Source organism: Lagenorhynchus albirostris, chromosome 10, assembly GCF_949774975.1.
Source record: "Lagenorhynchus albirostris chromosome 10, mLagAlb1.1, whole genome shotgun sequence".
In the NCBI taxonomy this organism is placed as follows: Eukaryota; Metazoa; Chordata; class Mammalia; order Artiodactyla; family Delphinidae; genus Lagenorhynchus; species Lagenorhynchus albirostris.
In genome coordinates this window covers 37,790,482-37,809,474 of record NC_083104.1, presented here as the reverse complement: position 1 = coordinate 37,809,474, position 18,993 = coordinate 37,790,482, and the positions used below count along the sequence as shown (strand labels likewise).

The following is an 18,993-nucleotide window of genomic DNA, read 5'->3' as shown; positions in this document are numbered from 1 at the left end:
CTCTACAGGAGTTTCTGTGCTCAACCCCACAGGAACTTTCCTTTACTTTCTGAAGGCGTCTCTGGCATCTGCCTGCAGCCAGGCAACAGGATTATTGTATTCACTTTGGCTCGAAGGTGACACTTCACTTGATTAAACAAGATGGCCTCCTCTGAAGGCGGCCCTCCATGTCCACCCTCATATCACCCACTGTAACCGCTGCAGCTTCTGCCCAAAACTCCGGTCGCTACCTGTGAGGAGGGGTTTCATGCATTGATGTGCGTACAGGGCTGGGGGCCAGGGGAGCAGCTCCCAAGGGCCCCTTGTAACAGTCACCACCAGGAGTAGTAATGGCAGGCGGGCAGCGCCGTCTCACCCCGTCTGCCTGGCTGAGGGCGGCGAGGAGCTTTCTGGTCAGTCCACCAGGCCCATGGTCACATGGAGGACACGTCACCTGGAACATTTTATCCCAATGTTTATTGATCCCACACTCTGTGGAAGACCTGGGAACTTTGGGGGGCATTTGGTATTCCTCCAGGAGTGAGAGAGAGCTAGAAAACAGAAGGTGGGTGGAAGGGAAGAGGGGGTGATGTGAGGGGACAAAGGAGGAGGAAGCGGCCCCCGTCACCCAGAGAAAGCTGCCCTGTGGCCATCACCTAGCCAAAGCCACCCAACCAGGACAGGGGTCTGGGGCAGGCAGTGGGAGAGAATGGGGACAGGGGTCCTCCTGGAGCCCCCATCCCAGGCTCTGGTCCCTGGGTGCCAACCTTACTCTCTGGACTCCATTTTTAGGGTCTCCCAGACGTTGGGTCCTCTGCAGCTCCCACATTCTGGGGCTGAGGGGCTATCCAACAGGATTGAGGTGCACAGCCCACACATCCCGTCTCCCCTCACCCTCAGAAATCCTCTGTCAGTCTGCTGAGGAAAGGAGACCCCTCCCCAAGACCAGGCTTGTCACTGACAGGTTCGGCTGTTTGACCCCAGTGTGGGAGGCCCATGGGGTGCTTGGGGCCCTCACTCTTACCCAAGGCCCTGTCCTGCAACCCCCAGGTCCAGCCCAGCCCTCCACCATGGGACTGGGGTTCACCCTCTCCTCGTTTCCACTTATGCTAGCCTGAAGGCTCAGTTCTTTAGCAGAGGGTCAGGATGTCACTTAAAGTCCTGGTTTATGAGATTTTCAATCCTAAAATTGTGCAGTCCTGGGAAAACTAGGGCATTAGGTCACAATAGTGACCAAACCCTCCAAACCCTTCTGAACACTGCAGGTGGGTTCCCCACACATAACCCTTGTGGCTTCCCAACACCACCCATCCCCTGCACCCCTGTGCTCTGGGAAAGACCACATTATTTTCTTCTCTTTTGTGTTTCACACCCAGCTCCTATGGGTCCTGAGGCACCGCACCTCCCCCTGGCCCTTGGGGCTCAAGCCCCCTCCCTCCTCCTGTCCCATAGGTCCTGTCCACTTGGCCTCTCCAACCAAGGATATGGCAGGCGTCGTGACCCCATTCCACAGCTGAGGCACGAGGCCCCAGAGCAGCCTTGAACTCAGGACCAAAGGCAACTCATTGGATAGATTAAGGAAAGCCAGCTGGGCTTCCACCTCATAGCTGATATCCAAGCGACCATCCCCCCCACAGCCCCTCACCCATCCCACCCCTCCTGGGGTTTCACATCCCCAGTGTCACAGGCTCACACTCTCTTTGTGTAAACGTCTTAATTACATCTTTAATGCTCTCACATGGAGATGCTATGAGTTAAATTACAGTTTCTGTGCATCCTAAATTACCCATAGCCCTCCAGTTGGCTCAAATGCTAACGGATTTATAGCATCTAGAGGAGGAAATAAATCCAGAACCTTCCCCATGAAGTCCTCCTAGGCCCTCACAGCCTGACACCTCGTATTTGCCACCCTCACGTCCCCGCCAACCAGCAGAGGACAGTGATGGCGGCGAGGCTGGGCACAGGGGTGTGTGTCTGTGCCTGCTCAGGTGCACATGTGTGCCCAGCGGAGAAGTGCCCAGCTCTTGGGGTCTGGCTTGACCCAGTGCCTTGCCCAGATGCCCCAGCCTGGCAGAATTCCTGCGGGGCATGGGGTGGGTGGACAATGGGTAGGTGGGTTGTGTGATCAAAATCCAGACTAGGTCTCTTAGGTCTGTTTTCCAAGGGGCTATCCCCACCCTGTTTCAGGCATTCAGAACTTCCCCTGCTAGCCTGCAGCTGGCGACCACCGCCCTCTGACCAATAGTCTCTCCCCCAACCCCAGGTCCCCGATAAACACCTAGACAGGGAACTGTTCCAGAAGCAGGTAACCTGGCTTTTAGAGCCCAGTGAAGGGATGTGGTGGGCAGTGGACCCTTGCCTTTGCTTCCCTCTCCCTTCAGTCCCTGAACACTGAAGGTGGAGAAGGTGGCCTACTTAATGTTCCTCTACACACCATGGGGTGGGGGGTGGCTTGGAGGGTGGAGCCAATGCAGGGGTCTCCATCCTGCCCCCTGTGCTGGGACAGGCATGTGTCTGCAGGTGGGCACCTTCATGCGCATGCAGGAGGCCTTCTAGCAGGCCTGGGCACTGCATCCCTCCACACCTGCTCCCCCACCTCCCTTCCCCCTCAGCTCTCATCCTAGCTTGGGCCCAGCCAATAGCCGACCACCACGGAGGGGTGGCTGGAAGACCTCATGCATCCCTGTAATTTGGACTGACCTTGGGTATGAGCAGCCCTCCTGCTGGCATCCTTGCCCACTGGGCAGTTTCAGCTCTATCCCTGAGCCTCTCCCAGAGCACCACCGTACCATGTGGCTGTGACCTGGGTGGCTGCCTCTCCCCAACCCCAGAGGAGACTCCAGATTCCAAAGATATGTCTCTCCCTGATGGATGGGAACCCCCCTACTCTCCTTCCCTTCCCCCTCCCATCCCACATCTCCCCCCATTTCCTCCACATTAGAGGAGCAGACCCTGATGTGAGGGGTCTGGGAAGGGCACAAGGAAGCCAGCCAGCATAAGGAAGGCTTATGAGGGATGCTCTGCATTCCAGGGCCCTCAGGTCAGGGGATATCAGTGGCCATATGCCCAACCTGGCCAGGGGCCTCTTTTAGAGCCTGGAGGGTCAGCAGCTGGGTCCTCAAAATAGCTGAGGCCTTGGCAGGGCAGGTCCTGAGAGGAGGTCCTAATGATCTCGGAGTTGGCAGCTGAGGGCACTGTGGCAGGTGTTTTCATCAGAGGTCCAGGCCTGTCCCAGGGTCCTCACGCGTGGATGGCATTGGCTACATCACTGAACACCAGCCGGCTGGGCCTCTGCATTGGGCCCTGAGAGGGGAGAGTGGTCTGCAGAGAGACAGTAAGGGGCATCAGGGACCTTGACCAAGGCCATGCACTCTCTGGCCCAGTCCCCTCCCCCCTCTGGTGCCCACGTGCGCTTGGCACCAGCTATGTCTTCTGCCTGGAATGCCCTCCCACAAGCTCAGCCAAGAAATACGACCTGGCTCAGGTGACTCCTCCCCCCAGCCATCCCCAGCTTGCCCTGCCACCTCAGCCAGTTGCAGCACTTAACCTAGGTCCCAGGGCCTGCATTAATTATGCATGTACCGACCTCTCCCAGCAGAGGGTATTCACCTCTGTACCCCCAAGCCCCAAAGCCCGGGCACAAGGGCTGGCACAAGGGAGATGCACAGGAAACGACCGTCAAATAGTCAGTAGTCCCAAGAGCTGGGTGGACCAAGGTTCTCAGCCCGATTTCCTGAATATCCCAAGGGGGAATGAGTCCTGATCCTGGCGACAAAGAACTGGTAGCAAAACCAGGGGACTCCCAGCCTGGACTCTTCCTGAGCCCAGTCTCTTAATTCTGCTGCTGTGGAGCCAGGTTCCCTAGCAACCTGTGCAGTCAAGGCAAGGAGGGATGCAAAGGGGCATCATGGGTCCGGGGGAGACCAGGCCTCCTCATGGTGCTCTGGCACCTGGGGATTTCAGGGACCGGTGGCAAGTGGCCAGGCAGCCCAGTGACTCTGGCAGGATAACCACACAGGTACCCAGCACTTTGGACATGGGAGGTGAGTCCGGCTAGGGTCTGCACCTGCCTGGGGTCTGCCAGCTACTAGGAACCCACCAATCTACTCAGAGGTGCCACTGCCCCAGAATCTGATGCCAGTCACAAATCACTCAGGACTGGGATCTCAGGAAGCAGAAGAACCCAGGGTCTCAGCCCCCCAACAATCCCTCCCGTGAGTCTTCTGCTTTCCCCCTAGTTTGAGGGGGCATACCTGAGGCAAGAATCAGGATTTTCACTTGCAGATGAGAAAACTGAGGCTCAGAGAGGCCAACGGAGCTTCCAAGGTGACCAGGCTATCAGGACAGAGCCAGGCTGGATCCCAGGGCTGCCCAGGCCTGGCCTTGTGCAGTGAGCCTGTGGGTGGCCGAGGAGCAATTCTACTAGTTTCTAAACAAACCTGACAAAATCCATATACCCGATAGCTGCCACTTGACCACATGGCAGGTGCTAGAAAGCTACATGGGAAAGGAGGGAGGGTGGGGGTGGAAGAGCCACAAACAGGCTGCAGGCTGGGTGGAGGAGCCTGGTCAGTGCTCACCTTGGCCAGCGTGGCCTGCACAGCGGTGGCGGCCTGCACGGAGGCAGTGTCCCGCCCGTGCTCCAGCAGCTCCCGCTCCAGTTCATCTTGCTCCTCCGTGGGGTCGAAGTTGTACATAGGCATGAGCTGGTGGCGCAGCTTCTCCAGCCTGGGGGGTGGGGGCAGAGACTGCTGCAGGCAGGGCAGGCCCTTCCGCTCCCACCAGCCCTCCAGGTGCTGCTGCCTGCTGACCAGCTGACACCACCATGTTTAGGGTCCTAAAATTTCCCCTGGGATTCAATGAAAGACATTTTTGCACATACAGTACTAGCTCTACCTCTTGGATGGGTGGCCTGGGAGGGATAGTTATCCACTCCTGGGACCAGATGGGGCCATGGGCCACAGAGCTGTCATCCATGAGAGCCATGGGGACTGCTTAAGCCAGGGCCTTGTGCGATCCCCAGCCTCTGAGGGGCTGGGGTGGGGAAAGGGGAGTCAGTGGCCATTAGCTCAGGGCAGCAGGGCAAGGGTGGCTCAGCCCTCCCCAGGGGAAAATGGTTACCCCCAACCCCGAGTGGGCAGAAGAGGCCCTGACTCCCTCACTAGAGAGAGGGACCCTCATGGTGGAGGGACTCTCCTTTCCCACCCACGTCCCCTGGAGTCCAGCCCGGCATTGCCCACGGGCTGGAGTCTTGGGTGGCAGATGGGGAGTTACCTCTTCTTCTTCCTGATGTACAAAACCTGCAAGAGAAGGAGCAGCATCAAATGGCCAGGAAAGGAGGCCCTAATTAATCCAGCAGTCCCTCGGGACAGGGGACATGCTGAGGCTGACGAACGGGAGAACTATAGGTCCCCATGTCCTCAGCGACCCCATCCCAGGGACACATACATCCTAAATTTGTGCTTCCATTTGACGTTTATTAGATGCTGACAGTGCCCGAACTCAGAGGTGGGGAGAAGGCCAGCCTGGGAAGACCACACAGGTAAGCCTGGCCTAGGGACGCGTGGGCCCACCCCTGCCAAAACTGACTGTGGTTCCAGCCACTCAGTGCCTGCCTCGGACTCCTCAGGGCTGAAGTGGTGGTGGTGGGGACTTCAGCATACCCCCTCCTCTCAGCTGTCCCCAGGACCAAATTTTCTCCCCGTGTATGGGCAAAAAGAACAGAGGATAGGCAGCGGGCAGACTCTGCAGGGCAGTGGCTCTAGGCAAGGCTCTGGGCTGGCTTCCTGGGGTTTCCATGGGAGGCTGATGGCCCTCAGGGGCTGAGGAGGAGGGTCTGAGCCCCTGGACATCAGCCTAGACCACACTCCTGAACCCTGATGCTGGAGGAACCTAGGAAGACCCCTGGGTCCTAACCCCCATCATAATGACTTGAAGATAAAGGCCTAGGCAGCCTGAGAAAACATCTGAGACCCAAGAGCTCCTGGCTAGAGCAGGAAATCCTGGTACAAAGCACTCAGGGGAGGGAGGAAGGGGGTGAGACTTAGGGACCTCTGCAGGACCTGGAGCGGGAACTCCAGAGACCTCTGCCACCATCTCGCTCATCCCTCAACTGGTGTTTTTTGACTACCAGGAGCATGACTTCTTCTGCTTGGGGGAAAGCCATGTCTCTAGAGTCTGTCCCAAACCCCCTGTGGCTCCTATACTCTTTGTGGCCCATTCACAGCTTGAATCTGGTTTGTTTCCAGCCTGACCCAGAGCTCCTCCTGCTGCTCATTCCTGGGGGACCCCAAAGGCGGAAAGAAACTGCAGTGCCCCTTGCTCCCCCATCCCCTCCAGGAGGTCACATGTTGGCATGCCCCTTGCTCTCTTGTGGGTGGGATGCAACAGGAGCTCCAGGTCTCTGGCATAGCCCCTGCCTGCCCTGAAGCAGCAGCTCCAGCCCCAGCACACTGTACTCCCTCGCCTCTCAGCCCTCCTGCCTGCCCTGTGATACAGAAGGATCTTTAAGAGAGGCTAGAACCAATCTCCACCCCTCGCCCTTGCTGCTCCCTCTGCCCCAACTACTAACACCCTCCCCGCAAATACCTTCCTTTCCAAATCTTCCTTACCCTTCACTGTCCAGCTGCAGCCCCACCTCTTCCAGGAAGCCCTCCCCCACTGTTCTTCCTACATGAGGCACACGGCCTGGCACTGATTTGTTCCTCCTTGCACCCAGCATGGCCTGGCTCAGGGTTGGCATGAGGGGAGAGGAAGTAGTTCTTAAGGAACATCTCCAGACCTGACCCCTGCCCAGGAGCTGTTTCCTGCCCTCCACTGCCTTTGCCCCATAACTTCCCTACCTCTCCGTTCTTGGTGATAAGGCCATCCACCGCGGCCCTCCGAATATTCCTCCAGAATGAAGAGTAAGGAAGTCTTCCCAAGTTCCCAGGACAAAATCTTTGGCCAAGAGTGACAAAGGCAGTTTCTAGGCCCTGCTCTGCCCCTGAGGTTAGGGTGTCTCAGCCTGCTAAACCACCACATGGGTGCCAAACACCGGTATTCTGCCTCACCCCTGCCCCAGGAGACTGCTCAGGCCCCGGCCTCACTCTGTGTGTTGCATCCTGGCTCTGCCCGCTGGCCAGCCGTTGTTCCCTGGCAGCAATCCGGAGCCTGTGGGGCCCATATGGTGACCCTGTTTTACCAGCAGCTCCAGCCATGAATGGATCATCCAGCCCTATTTGTCACAGCAACATGCTCCTGAGTCTAAGGCCAGCCATCAGAGCCTGTGAGGGGCAGCAGGCAGAATGCCACCATTGCCGGGCCTGCTGGGGGACCTCAGGTACACCTCCCACCCTTCCAGATCTCAGTCCTCGCAATCTCCAATGGGCCCTCGGTGACATTCTGAGTGTCCATGTATCATCTTAAGAGGAGAGTCCATATCTTTTTTTTTTTTTGTCCACGCTGCACAACTTGTGAGATCCTAGTTCCCTGACCAGGGATTGAACCTGGGGCCACGGCAGTTAAAGCGCTGAGTCCTAACCATTGGACTGCCAGGGAATTCCCAGGGGAGAGTCCATATCTTCAGAGGTAGATACCAGATCTGGAAGCATCATATCCACTCTCAGGGGACACCTGGAGCCCTCATCCCAGCTCACCTCTGCCCTGATGTCTGCCCAACTCTGCCCTTCTCATGACGCTGGGGCCAGGCCTCCACTGTGATGTAATGTCTTAGCTGTGATGTCTTAGCTCTGTGATGTCTTAGCTCTAATGTTGCCTCCTTAGTTGTCCCTGACCACCCAGCCTAGGAAGTCCCCTCAACTCCCACCCAGTTCCCTAATCCAGTCCCTACGGGCTTCCCTTGGCACCCTTGGTTTTACCTATCTCTCACTCCCTGTAAGAACTGCAGGGCAGGACTTTTTCTCCCTAGTCCCTGGGGTCCCGAAGGCTCGGTCCGGGGCAGATGCCCAGTAAATAATTGCCAAGTGAATGAATGAATGAATGAATGAATGAACATTGCCAGCAGCCTGCCATACCCAAAGCATCCCATTCGGACTCTACAGCCCACGATCTATCCCAATTGCCTGCTGGCCTCTACTCCTATTGCATCCCCACACTCACTTGCCTCACTGTCCTGCTTGCTGCTCACAGATACCTCCTGTCTGCCTCCGAACATTTGCCCATCAGGACCCTCCACCTGCAACACCCTCCTCCCCAACTCCTACGTGGCCTTCATGGCCCAACTCAAAATGCCATGTATTCCTCAGAACCTTTTCTGGTTCTTCCAATTGGAGGCAGCCTCTCTGGTCTCTGGACCCCAATAAACAAATCTCTGGGGAAGGAAGGGATTGTACTATCACTAACAGACAATTGTGTTCTGATTAGATCCTCTAAAATCTGAACAGTGATCGCCCTCTGCCAAGTGAGGGCCATCTGGGCCAGCCCCAGCCTGCCCCAGCTCTCACCATGGCCACAGCCAGGCCAATCACTGTGATGATCCCAAAGGACAGAAGCATTGTGCCCACGCCGGCTGTGCCACCAGCCACGTCAGGGATTCTGGTGTCATTAAAGCTGGTGGCTTCTGGGCTGAGTGTGGTGGTCTCGGAAGCTGGCCCATCTGTGGCAGGCTCCAGGTCAGGTTCAGAGGTGGGTGGGTGGCTGCTGATCCAGCTCCTAGCAGATGGGATCCTGGAGTCCATGCTGATGCTGAGGGACTGCTTGTGGTCAGTCAAGCTGCTCACTCACTTCTGACATCAGGGGTATCCCAGCCTGTGGCCCCCACTACCCATACAGGGGGCCACGTCCTTGGATAAAGAGAGCTCCCTGCCTCCCTGGGTGTTGGAAAGGAAAAAATAAAAAACATGAGGCTGAGGATGGGACTCTGTGAGGAGATGAAGTCCCCCTAAGTTCTGAAGGCACAGGGGAAATAAAAGTTTGAGGGCAAGGGCAAGTTCAGGGAACATGAGGACATGTGCTTTATCTATCTATGGATCCCATGTGGATTTAGGAACATGAAAATGAAGCCCTGCCCCCTCTTTGTGGGTAAGATGATCATAGTGATCATACTTGGAGGATGTGAAAAGTAGTGGGGAGGTTTGAAAGAAAAAGTTCATTCCCCACCCCCAGCCCCTACTCCCCACACTGCTCACCTTCTTACTTCCTGCCCCCCACATCCCTCACCTCCTGCTTGGAGAAAAAAATACTGCAGCTTTTTCCTTTCCTGGAGGAAAACACTTGCACGAAAGTCAGATAGGCTTGTCTTTGAATCCCGGTTCAGCCACTTAACTGGGTGACCCTAGGCAAGTCACTCCACCTCTCCATGTCTCAGTTTTCCTGAGTCTAAGGTAGGGGTATTAAGAACACCTCCCTCACAGAAAGGGTCATAGGGTCACTGAAATATCAGAATGAACAAGTTCCTAGAAATGACTTAGCTCAGTACAACCCTCATCCACAGCAAGTACCCAATAAATGTTAGATTTTCTCCCTCTGGCCACTCCAGTTGGGAAAGGGGAGCCCCAGAAGCCCCTGGACCCAGCCTGCTGTGTGGTCCAGCTTGTGCTTGGAGTAACGGCAGGGACATGTGTGGCAAGACCAGAAGACAGGAAGGAGAGAGAGGCCAAAGTCAGGTCCTCTGGTGGGCTTTCTCTGTAGGCTCTTGGGTCATTGAACTCCCTATAGGGGCTGCCAGGGACTAGGAGAAAATCAAGGGGAGCGTATCTTCAGAGGCAAGGATGGAGCTCCCACTCTGAGATGCCTTCTCTTCCCCTTCCCTCCTCCCCTGGGAGCAGAGGGTGGGTGATGTGCCCAGTCTAGGCTGTGACTTTGGCCTTCCCAGGCCAAAAGGCCCTGGGTAAGGCAGGGTGGGGAGAGGTCCTAACCAAACTGCAGAAGGGAAGGCCGAGGGATAGGAGAGATGCACAGCTCATGGCTGCATACACACCTCTGCGCTAGCTCACGGGTGTATGTGGGATGCCTCCCTGTGCAGGTGTATGGGTGTGTGTGAGGTGTGCACACACCAGTGATGGCCTCTTAGGAAGGAGCAAGGCTGGCACAGAAACATGGGATGGGAGAAGCTCATCGTCCCTCTCTGTCCTCCTCCTCTAGCTAGGCTGGGCACGTCAGGAGTCCCAGGTTCTTTCTTGGCTCTGCCGCTGACCCCAGATGTGACCTTGGGCCAGACCCTTAATACTTGCTCTGGGGCTCTGTTTATTCTTCCCTCCAAAGGAGAGAAAGGGCTCTGCTCATCACTGTTCAGGAATGCCTCATGGTCCAAAGGGCAAGAGAAGGAAGCCAGAGAGAAAGGGGTGGGCACCACCACCTCCAAGAACCCGCATACCATTCTCCACCAGGTTCATCAGTCCTCCCTGCCCCAATCCCCAACCCCACCTTCGCGACTCTGTGAGTCCTCCATTCTTGCACAGAAGCGGCGACCTCAGCACTTACTTAATCCTCTCTGGGGCGCCGGACTCAGCGGGAGAGGCTAGGGGTGGTGGCGACTGGCAGGAGGCCGGGGCAAGGTGAGGGGGACCCCCAGGCCCCGGGATTGGGGGCGGCGGGTCCAACCCAAGGTCCGCCCTCCCTGGGCGCCCTGGGAGGACCTCCCTGGGCTGGGCCAGCGACGTCACACCGCCCACAGCCGAGAGTGCCTGTTCTGCCAGCCTGGACAGGGACTGGCCGGCCGGGACCCACCTCGGGGGTGGGGCTGAGGCGAGCAGCCTCGCGGCTCCGCGACGCTCCAGCTCCTCTCCTCCCTGCCAGCTCCGTGCCCCCGGCCCCGGATTGGCTGTCAGGCCCAGAGCCTGCCCTGCATTGGCCCGCTGGCCTGCCGCTCGGATCTGGCTCTGCCCCCAGCAAGAGGGGGAGCCAGGTCGCAGTTCTTGGAGACCACTCCTCACTGCCCGTGGGCTGTGCCAGAGTCGGGAGGGGGACGGTGGGTGGCCAGGCCTTCCTAAGGGCTACAACTCTGGTCTCCGGCTACTCTGGGCTCCATCTCCGCCAGGACAGAGTCGGGCTCCGCAAACGCAGGTGGACACAAATTTGCGGAGATCACTAGACTAGGAGTCCTTGAGTCTGCATTGAACTCCGGTTCGACCCTCCACTAGCTTAGTGACCTAGAGCAAGATGCTTCTCTTCCCTGGGTCTCAGCTTCCTGCTCAGATGGGCTCTGGTGTGAGGGCTCTTGTTAAACGATACCCATCCCAGGCTAGAAATGAGACATCTTCAGAGAAGTTGGGGGGCGGGATGGTATTTTTATTACAGGAGTGGTATTATTGGACACCTGGACCCAAGCAAGCCTACATACACCCCTCCAATCCAGAGCTCGATCATCTCTGGAGAGGAGCCTTCTAATCCTCAGGTTTTTAAAGGAGCTTATGGGGATCACCGGAGTAGCTTGTTACAAATACAGATCCCCGGGTCTGGGATGGAGCCCGGGAAACTGCATGCTTCATAGTAGTTTAGTCAACAGTGATCTAGTTAACAATAGATTAGGGGGCGAGGGCGTGGCATTGGCAGGCCATACTTTGCGAAACACTGCCATGAATTTTATTGGAGCGACTGAGGCCCACAGAGGGGCACATGGACAAAGCCTCACGATGAGTCAGGATTCAAACCCTGGTCTACTACTTCCAGTTTCGAGCTCCCTGCTCGAAAATGGGAGCTAGAGGGTCAAGAGCGGCCCTGGGGTCCAGTTGCCACCTGAACCCCAGGTCCTGGACACTGGGTGCCCGCCCCCAACACTGGGATCCGCCCATGTGCCGCTCTACCAGCACACAGCCTACGTTAGACCAGGCCCCTGGGCATCGCGCCCGAACTCTCGAATTCAGAGCCGGCTGGTGACATGCCTCCGTTCGGGCTGGCTACACACCTCCCGGCCGGGTACCCAAACGCCGTCTCGGAGCAGTCACCGCAGGCTTATCCTTGCCTCGACCTTCAGGAAGACCGTCCGGTCCAGGCCCCCGGGGAGCAACCCTACTCCCAACCACGCACTTTCCCGCCAGTGGGCCTTTGGACGTAGTGGGCGTGGCGTTCATAGCCCCCACTGGCCGCAGGGGCTTCCGGGGTGGAACACATCGGCTCTAGGAACTCTGGAGCTGGGCGACGCGGTCCGCCCGAGCCCTTCCTCAGTTGCGCCAACCTCGGAAGCAGAGCGTCGGAGGGAGCTTACCGCGGGTCACGCATGTCCGGGCGCCGAGCCTGCGGCAGTTTCTTCAGGCTGGCGGGCGAGTGGGGAAGCTTCTCAGGCAGGTATGCGTAACACCCTCGAGACCTCGAGTTCGTCAGAGCTCTGGCAGCCTTCCTTAAAACGTCTGTACCCCCGTTGTACAGATGGAGAAACAGGCTTGTGGAGAGGCGACCTCGCGGTGCGAAACTGAGAGGGAAGCTGCGGCTTTGACTTCAGGCCTCGGCTCCTCCCTGGGCGGCGCTCTGGTAGACAGAGCTGCCTCTGGAGTCCAAAGGACTTGTGTCTTGACTGGGACAGTACCTAGCTGGGTGACTTTGGCCAAGTTGCTTCCAATCTCGGAGTCTCATTTTCCTCTCTGTTTGTCTCTGAAGAGCGGCACCTAGCAGGTGTTCAGTAAAGGCTAGTTTGAACCCTGGTCTCTGTAAGAGGAAAGGAGACCACTGGTTTTAAACCTTCAGTTAAATTTGTTTGTGATAACTTACATATAAAATTAACAGAAATTGTCAGTTTTTTACCTGGAAGTTTATGCTGGTGTTTAGGACTATGGGTTAAATTGGGTGGAGGGGTGATTTTCAGCATACAGATCAATGACAGTGCATGCAAAATGTCAAAAGCAAAGCTCCCAAGCAAGGGCAGTCTCCTCCTCCTAGTAATATTAGTCAAGAGCATATAAAATTGAGTTCCTCTATGTGTTGAGCTGGCTCCCAGGCCCTTGATATTCATTGACCGATGCACTGCTCACCGTGGAGTTTGTGTTATTTTCCACATTTTATGGACGAGGAAACTGAAACACAGAAATAATGACTTTCCCGAGGTCACACCCTCTGGGTCAGATAGATCTGTCCAACCCCCAATCCTGGGCCCTGATCCACACCAGCCCATTTATTAGTAGGGACTGAGCTATGGGTTACGATCACTTGAGCCAAAAACATGAAGAAAATGTCACTGACCAAGACAAGAAAACTCAGATAGGTGGGTGAGGGTCTAAAATGGAGTCAAAGAGGCGACAGAGCAAGAGCATGCCCTCTCTCAGGCAACAGGTCAGAGAGGAGTGGGTCCCACAAGTCTCAGCTACTCTCCTGGTTCTCCTTCCCTATTCTAGGGCAGCCACATCTGAGGAGCCAGAGCCTGTGACCTTCTGCATCTCCATCCGGCTGAGGCCAGCCACCATCCTCAGCAGCTGACATCACGAGAAAGATTTGGGGACCTTGGGGAAGTACCCAAGGGATCCTTTCCCTGAGATGTGGGACATGGGGGCAGAATGCTGAGGGCCCTCCTATCTGGCCTGGGGTGGAGGGGAGGCATTTGGGGCTGCACCTTCAGCTCACGGCAACCCCATCTGCCTCCGGCTCGGTTGTTGAGTGCCACAGAACTGGTCAGCCACTGGACAGTAGTCTTTGAGAAAAGGGGCATCCCTGAGGCCCGGGAATCCAGTGAGTACATCGTGGCTCATGTCCTGGGAGCCAAAACAGTTAAGTGCAGTGTTGTCAGGAGGGCAGGAAATGGGGGGAGGGAGGACTCTGGGGAAGAGACATCCAGGCTTTTCCATTCCACTGAGAGTGCTGAGCCGAGAATGATGGGATTTTTCTGGAGGAATGTCTTAGGCAGATACTTATTCATTCATCCAACAAACTATTACAGTGTGTGCCAGGCACTAGGGGTTCAGGGATCACCAAGGTGGCCAGTGTTGGACCCACTGGCATTGTCTACAAAAGAAACCTGGGTCAGGGGAGCCAGCCACTCACATTCTCTGTGGTGCAGTTTCAGAGCCTGAGGCCAGGACTTTGGACCCAGCCCCTGACCCCTTGGCAGTTACAGTATGTCCAGGAGCTGAGTAGCTACCGATTGCAAAGGTGAGCACCATGGGCCAAACCAGAGGGCTCTGTGTGGGGAGCAGGGTCCAGCTTCCTTCAGCTCCACCAAGTTCATGGTCAGGGAGGAAGAAAGTGTCCAAGGACTAGGGAGGTGTTGGGATGAGAGAGTGATGAGAGAGGGGTCATGGTAGTAAATAGGAAGAAGGGAGGGAAGGAAGGTCTTGGCTACGAGTTATGGGGCGTAGGAGACATGACCCTACCCGACACTTTTGGCCACAAGTGGTATCCCAACCCAGACATGGTCTTGTTGGTCCAGGTGCTGGCACTGATGATCACCCTGCTGCCCCCTCTGCAGGATGCCTGTGCAGTACATCCTTGGTGAGTGGGACTTTCAGGGCCTCAGTCTGAAGATGGCACCCCCAGTGTTTATCCCTCGGCCAGAAACGGAGGTAGGTGTCCCATCAGAACTGGGCAGGATGGGAATGAAGGGGGCTCAGGGCACCTGTCTTGTCCCAGAGTTCCACCAGGGGGCGCTGGAGCCCCATGACTGCTGTCCTTTAGAGGCAGCGCCCTTCCTGGCTGGCTGAGTAGGTGGGGCCAAGAGGAAAGAGGTCTCCTGCTCACCTCCTTGACTATCCTCACTTCCCAAGCCACTGCCCCAGCCCCTAGGCTGGCAGTGGCTCAAGATGCCCCAACTAGTGCTGCCCACCAAGTACTCAGCCGGTTCCTGTCATTTCCCTAGGAGCTGCCCCATGGGCCCATAGCCTACCCAACCCATGGGAAACAAGTGCCCTCCTCTTCCTCAGGAGGCATGGGCAAAGTGGAGAGGGCTGCAGCTGGACATCTGGAAGCCTGGTACAGCTTTGTGACCTTGGGTAGGTCACTGCCCCCTCTGGGCCCAGATGATGAGAGGGTTGGGCCTCCAGACCAGGGAACTGGTTGGGACCTTTTACCTATTACATCCACTATCTAGTCAGGTAATCACCTGTGTTTCTCAAATTACTAGGACTGGGAAGTGTATGGTCCCAGCATGCTGTGTGTAGGTGCGACACCCTAGTCTTGGGAGAAATGCTTTCTATGGCCCTTCTTGGGCTTCCCCATGACCTTGTAGGTGGCAGGGCTGGGAGCCAGAGAGAGCAGAGCAGGTGGAGGGGTATGTGGGTGGGGGCTGGTGGGCAAGCCAGAGGGCACCGGGTTCTGAGAAGGGGTGTTTCCAGAAGGACACACACATTCTTGGGAAATATCAGGCCTCATCCACCTGTCCCAGCCAGGGACCCAGAGCCCCTTCTCACTTTCCCAGCCTCTCTCCCTCAGCCAAGAAGCCCTCTGACCCCACTTGCCCCCTGCATCATGTGGTTGGGAGGCCAGGTCCTTGCCTTAATGCCCAGTGTCAGGGCAGGGACAGTAGGGAGTCTGAGACCTTGCTGAAGTCACAGGGATGTCAAGGCAGGGAGCATGGGGGCAGCACTCAAGACATCCTGTCTCCTGCGTCAGGGCCCCATACCTTACAAGGGGCTGAACCATCTGGGATTGGATGTGCTGGATAGGTGCAGAGACCCAGAGCAGGATATAGCCTGCTACCTGCAGACTTTTGGGAGGCCAACCTGTGGCCCCTCCAAGCATGCGACCTCTGGCCAGGAGGTCACTCACCATCCCCTGAGGCTGCCAAGGGTCAGGGCATGGGAGGGAAGCTACCGCGATGACCTTTGAGTGCCCTCAGAGCTGACCTGGCACCAACCATGTGTTCCAGGGTTCTGAGTGTTGGGTGTGGACTTCCGGCTCCCATGTGGGGGCCCCCCCTTTCCTGGGTGGGTCTGGGCCAGGAGAGCAGCTCTGCTATAAGGGGTGGGGGAGAGGAGGGAGGCTGCGGTTGGGAGGCCAGGTCCTCGCCTCACTGTACAGACGTTTCTCAGAATTTGCCAGGTTGCCCCAATGTGAAGCCGCATTGGGGAGTGCCTTACCAAGAACTTGAGAGGACGTGGCCTGTGGTGGGGAGTGGGGAGAATTAGTGCAAGGGAGGGACCATGGAAAAAAAAAAAAAAAAGGGAGGGACCATGGTGCTTGCGTTCTCTCCATCCATTGAAGGGTGGTTTCTGATGATGGGTGCAGAATTCTGAAATGCAAAGTTGTAGGCGGTGTGTGGCCTGACCAGTTGGGTTTTCTCTGGGGATGGGGAGGTGGCTCAGTCCCCGGACTGGCAGTGTGTACAGTGGGAAAACCAAGGTTGGAAGTGTGAGCCATTCTTGCCCAGCTTGGCGAGGTGAGGCTCTCTGAGGTGTGGGAGGCTCAGTGCCTTGTCTGTGATTAGCTTGAGGGAGGCAATGCTGCCTTCTTGGGGCTGCCTCATCAAGAATGTAATCCTAATGAGGGTCCTTATGGCACTCAGGTCCTGCTGAGGCCTTGCGCCAGCCTCTTAAGGGGTGTGGAGTCCTGTTGAGGCAGTGGCTCCAGGCAGAGCCGACAGCTGCCTGCTCTTTGCCTCCTTCCCACGTTCCCCTCTGCTCCGACCCTGCAGTGTTCTTGGATTCTCCCCTTGTTCACCTGGGAAAAGTGCCCTGGGCCTGTAACCAGCTCGATTTTCAGCTTCCCCCAAGGAGCCACCAACTCTAGGCTGAGGAGACTCTTTACTAGGTGAGGAAGAGAGTTTCTGGACTTGCTGGGAGTGGTCTCCATCCCTACCCCGCCCCCCCCAAAACCTGAAGTGGTCCTATAGCCAAGATAATCTTCCCCGGATCTGGAGGGTAAGGGAGAGGCCAAGGGGCACTGGTGGCAGTGGGGGCCTAGTCTCTCATCTTCATGCCCTGACCAGGGTAGCCATTCACACATGTGGTGTGTGTCTCTGATGTCAGGATGTCTCTCTGAGGTGGCTGGCCAGTGTGGTTGACTAAGGGGTCATTCTCCAGCCAGGGTAGGTCTGTCTGTGGTCAGGAAACCAAGAGAAGTTCATGCCCCTGACAAGTTTCAGCTGGCCAGCTGGCCACTTAGTATGTGGCCTCGCCGCTGTGACCGCAGGCTCCAAGCCACAGCCCTAGACTGCTGGCTCTGTGCTGGTCCCAGTGCTGTGGGCGCAGCTTGCTGCCAGCACTCCAGTTCTCCAGTGGTGCCTGGTACAGGCCTGGTGGGAAGGAGTGAGGGGAAGCCCTCTCTGGCTGGAGAGGGTCTGTCTCACTCATAGGCAGTAGCTTGTTTGGTGCAGAAGGGGCTTGGAACAGAAAAGGTTGGACCCACTGGCCAAGTTCCACCTGCCTTGGACTACCCTGGGGACAGGTGAACTTTGCTCCCGGGTTGGGCTGAAGGATGAAATACTTTTGGGGACTCAGCACTGAGCAGCTTATGCGGAAAATGAGTCTGAGTGATCTGGAGCCCTCTGCTCTATCGGGGCCTAACTGTTGACACTGGGGCTTGGGGGAAGCTGCGGGTCTGAGGCTCAGGGTAGCTTCCTGTGGCCACTGAGAGCTTGCCCAGGGCTTGGGAAGTAGCCAAGAGGCCGCTCTGTGGGCCAAGCCCTGCCCGTGTGGGACATGCCATGATGGGTTAGATTCCTGGTCTTCACGTCATGGAGCATTCAGTTTGGTGGGAGAAGCACACCCCATCCTAGATCTTAGGCCCACAGTGAGGAAGGTCATGGTAGAGAGAGCCTGGAGGAAGTAGATCTCTTTCAGATGAAGGAAACACCTACTTCCTGACTCTTCCCCTCATTCCCTGAGCCAGCCCTGCCTGGAACCCCAGGAATCCTCAGCCTCCAGGGGGGCCTTTCCTGCCCTCATCCAAAGGGCAGGTCCCTTTGAGGGACTGCCCTTTCCCTGCTCCATGGCTCCATGCCCTTTCCCTGGTTCCCTGGCTCCATGCCTGGCTACTTGGGCCCCCACTCTACTGCTGTTTAGAAACATTTTGGCCAATGCACAGCAGCGGCCCTCCACCCTCACCCTATATTGGCTTCCATGCACAGTCTTCAGGTGACAGATGGGTGGGTGAGACTTGAAACTCTGTTGTTTCTAAAGTGACAGTGTCTGAAAGTGTCCCCCTGCCACCAAGGCAGGTACAGTGCAGTTAGGCACCTCTTCCCATGCCATACCCACTTACCCCATGCCCTGTGTGTGCCACAGCCCCCTTCAGATATGGGGCTCAGGTAGGGCTGTCATCCCCCTGCCCCTCCATGGAGGGAACTTCCTGTCCCTTTGACCTGGGAGCCTCTCTGGGGGGGCTGTGAGGAAGCTGGGGACACACTGGCCCCTGGTTCTTGGCCACCATGAGCTGCAGGCCAGGTTCCCAGTGGGGCCTTGAACCCTGGACCTCACTTTCCTCATGAGGGTCTAACAGATTAATACAGGGAAACCTCCGGAAGCAGGGCCAGGCACAGAGGGGTTGGCCAGGGACCATTAAGTATGATTCTTAACATTGCTGTAAGCACAAAACAAGAGGATGTCTGTAAAAGGATTAGCTGAGGCTTACTGAACACTTACCATGTACCAGGCATGAGATCAGTGCTTCATGAATGTGCTTCTGTTAAATCTCCACCTGCCCCCAATGAGGTGGGTTATTCTCAACTGTGCTCAAGTTTACAGATGGGGAAGCGGAGGCATGGAGAGGCAGTGTGACCTGCCCATGGCCGCAGCTGACAACGAAGTTCAGTCTGGCTTTAACCATCCCCCTTCTACATTCACACAGGGGCTAACTATGCTTGGGCCTCTGTGCCAAGACCCACAGGAGTCAGGTCAGTACCAACTCTGATCACGATCTATCTCCCTTGCAGGAGCTGGTTGAATGGGTGCTGGAGGAGGTGACCCAAGGGCCCCGTGTGGTGGGAGCTCAAGGTGGCCCACTCATCCTGGAGGTGGGCTGTGGATCAGGAGCCATTTCCCTCAGCCTGCTGAGCAAGCTCCCCCAGGTGAGCCCCCTATGCATCCCTCCACCCCACCCTGGGTAGACTGTGACTGGCACTTACTGTCCTTCCTGCTGATCCCTCCCCAACCCACTCTGCTAGAATTACTTGAGAGGAAATGACTGAAAACAGGAGGAAGACAGAGCTGCCCCAGC

The 18,993-nt window shown here is 56.8% G+C and overlaps 2 protein-coding genes across 20 annotated transcripts in view; one reads left to right on the top strand and one right to left on the bottom strand.

Moving 5' to 3' along the window:
* Positions 1 to 434: 434 nt before the first annotated feature.
* Positions 435 to 10,625, bottom strand: C10H3orf18 (chromosome 10 C3orf18 homolog). 4 transcript variants are annotated; one of them, XR_009542795.1, is made up of 6 exons: positions 10,402 to 10,625; positions 8,424 to 8,789; positions 5,254 to 5,279; positions 4,560 to 4,707; positions 3,051 to 3,300; positions 435 to 530 (listed from the first exon to the last, which is right to left on the bottom strand). XR_009542795.1 is itself a non-coding variant. In XM_060161754.1 (6 exons), the coding sequence occupies exons 2-5, from the start codon at positions 8,655 to 8,657 to the stop codon at positions 4,280 to 4,282; spliced, it is 504 nt and encodes a 167-aa protein (XP_060017737.1). In that variant the 5' UTR covers positions 8,658 to 8,789; positions 10,345 to 10,625; the 3' UTR covers positions 3,221 to 3,300; positions 4,233 to 4,279. The 4 variants fall into 4 exon arrangements, 3 of the variants coding, with proteins under 3 accessions (XP_060017739.1, XP_060017737.1, XP_060017736.1); XM_060161754.1 differs by lacking the exon at positions 435 to 530 and adding an exon at positions 4,233 to 4,375 and having other exon boundaries at positions 3,221 to 3,300; positions 10,345 to 10,625; XM_060161753.1 differs by lacking the exon at positions 435 to 530 and adding an exon at positions 4,233 to 4,375 and having other exon boundaries at positions 3,221 to 3,300.
* A 1,391-nt stretch (positions 10,626 to 12,016) lies between these two features.
* Positions 12,017 to 18,993, top strand: part of HEMK1 (HemK methyltransferase family member 1) — a 34,640-nt gene continuing 27,663 nt past the window's right edge. For 2 of the 16 annotated variants that reach the window (XM_060161735.1, XM_060161737.1), the window contains exons 1-5: positions 12,022 to 12,204; positions 13,245 to 13,613; positions 13,904 to 13,995; positions 14,312 to 14,405; positions 18,710 to 18,844. In XM_060161735.1, the coding sequence (XP_060017718.1) occupies positions 13,404 to 13,613; positions 13,904 to 13,995; positions 14,312 to 14,405; positions 18,710 to 18,844 (531 nt within the window). In that variant the 5' untranslated portion in view covers positions 12,022 to 12,204; positions 13,245 to 13,403. Of the gene's footprint in view, positions 12,205 to 13,244; positions 13,614 to 13,635; positions 13,996 to 14,272; positions 14,406 to 18,709; positions 18,845 to 18,993 lie in introns of those variants that run through there. The other 14 variants (XM_060161739.1, XM_060161738.1, XM_060161736.1 and 11 more) reach the window with 14 other exon arrangements.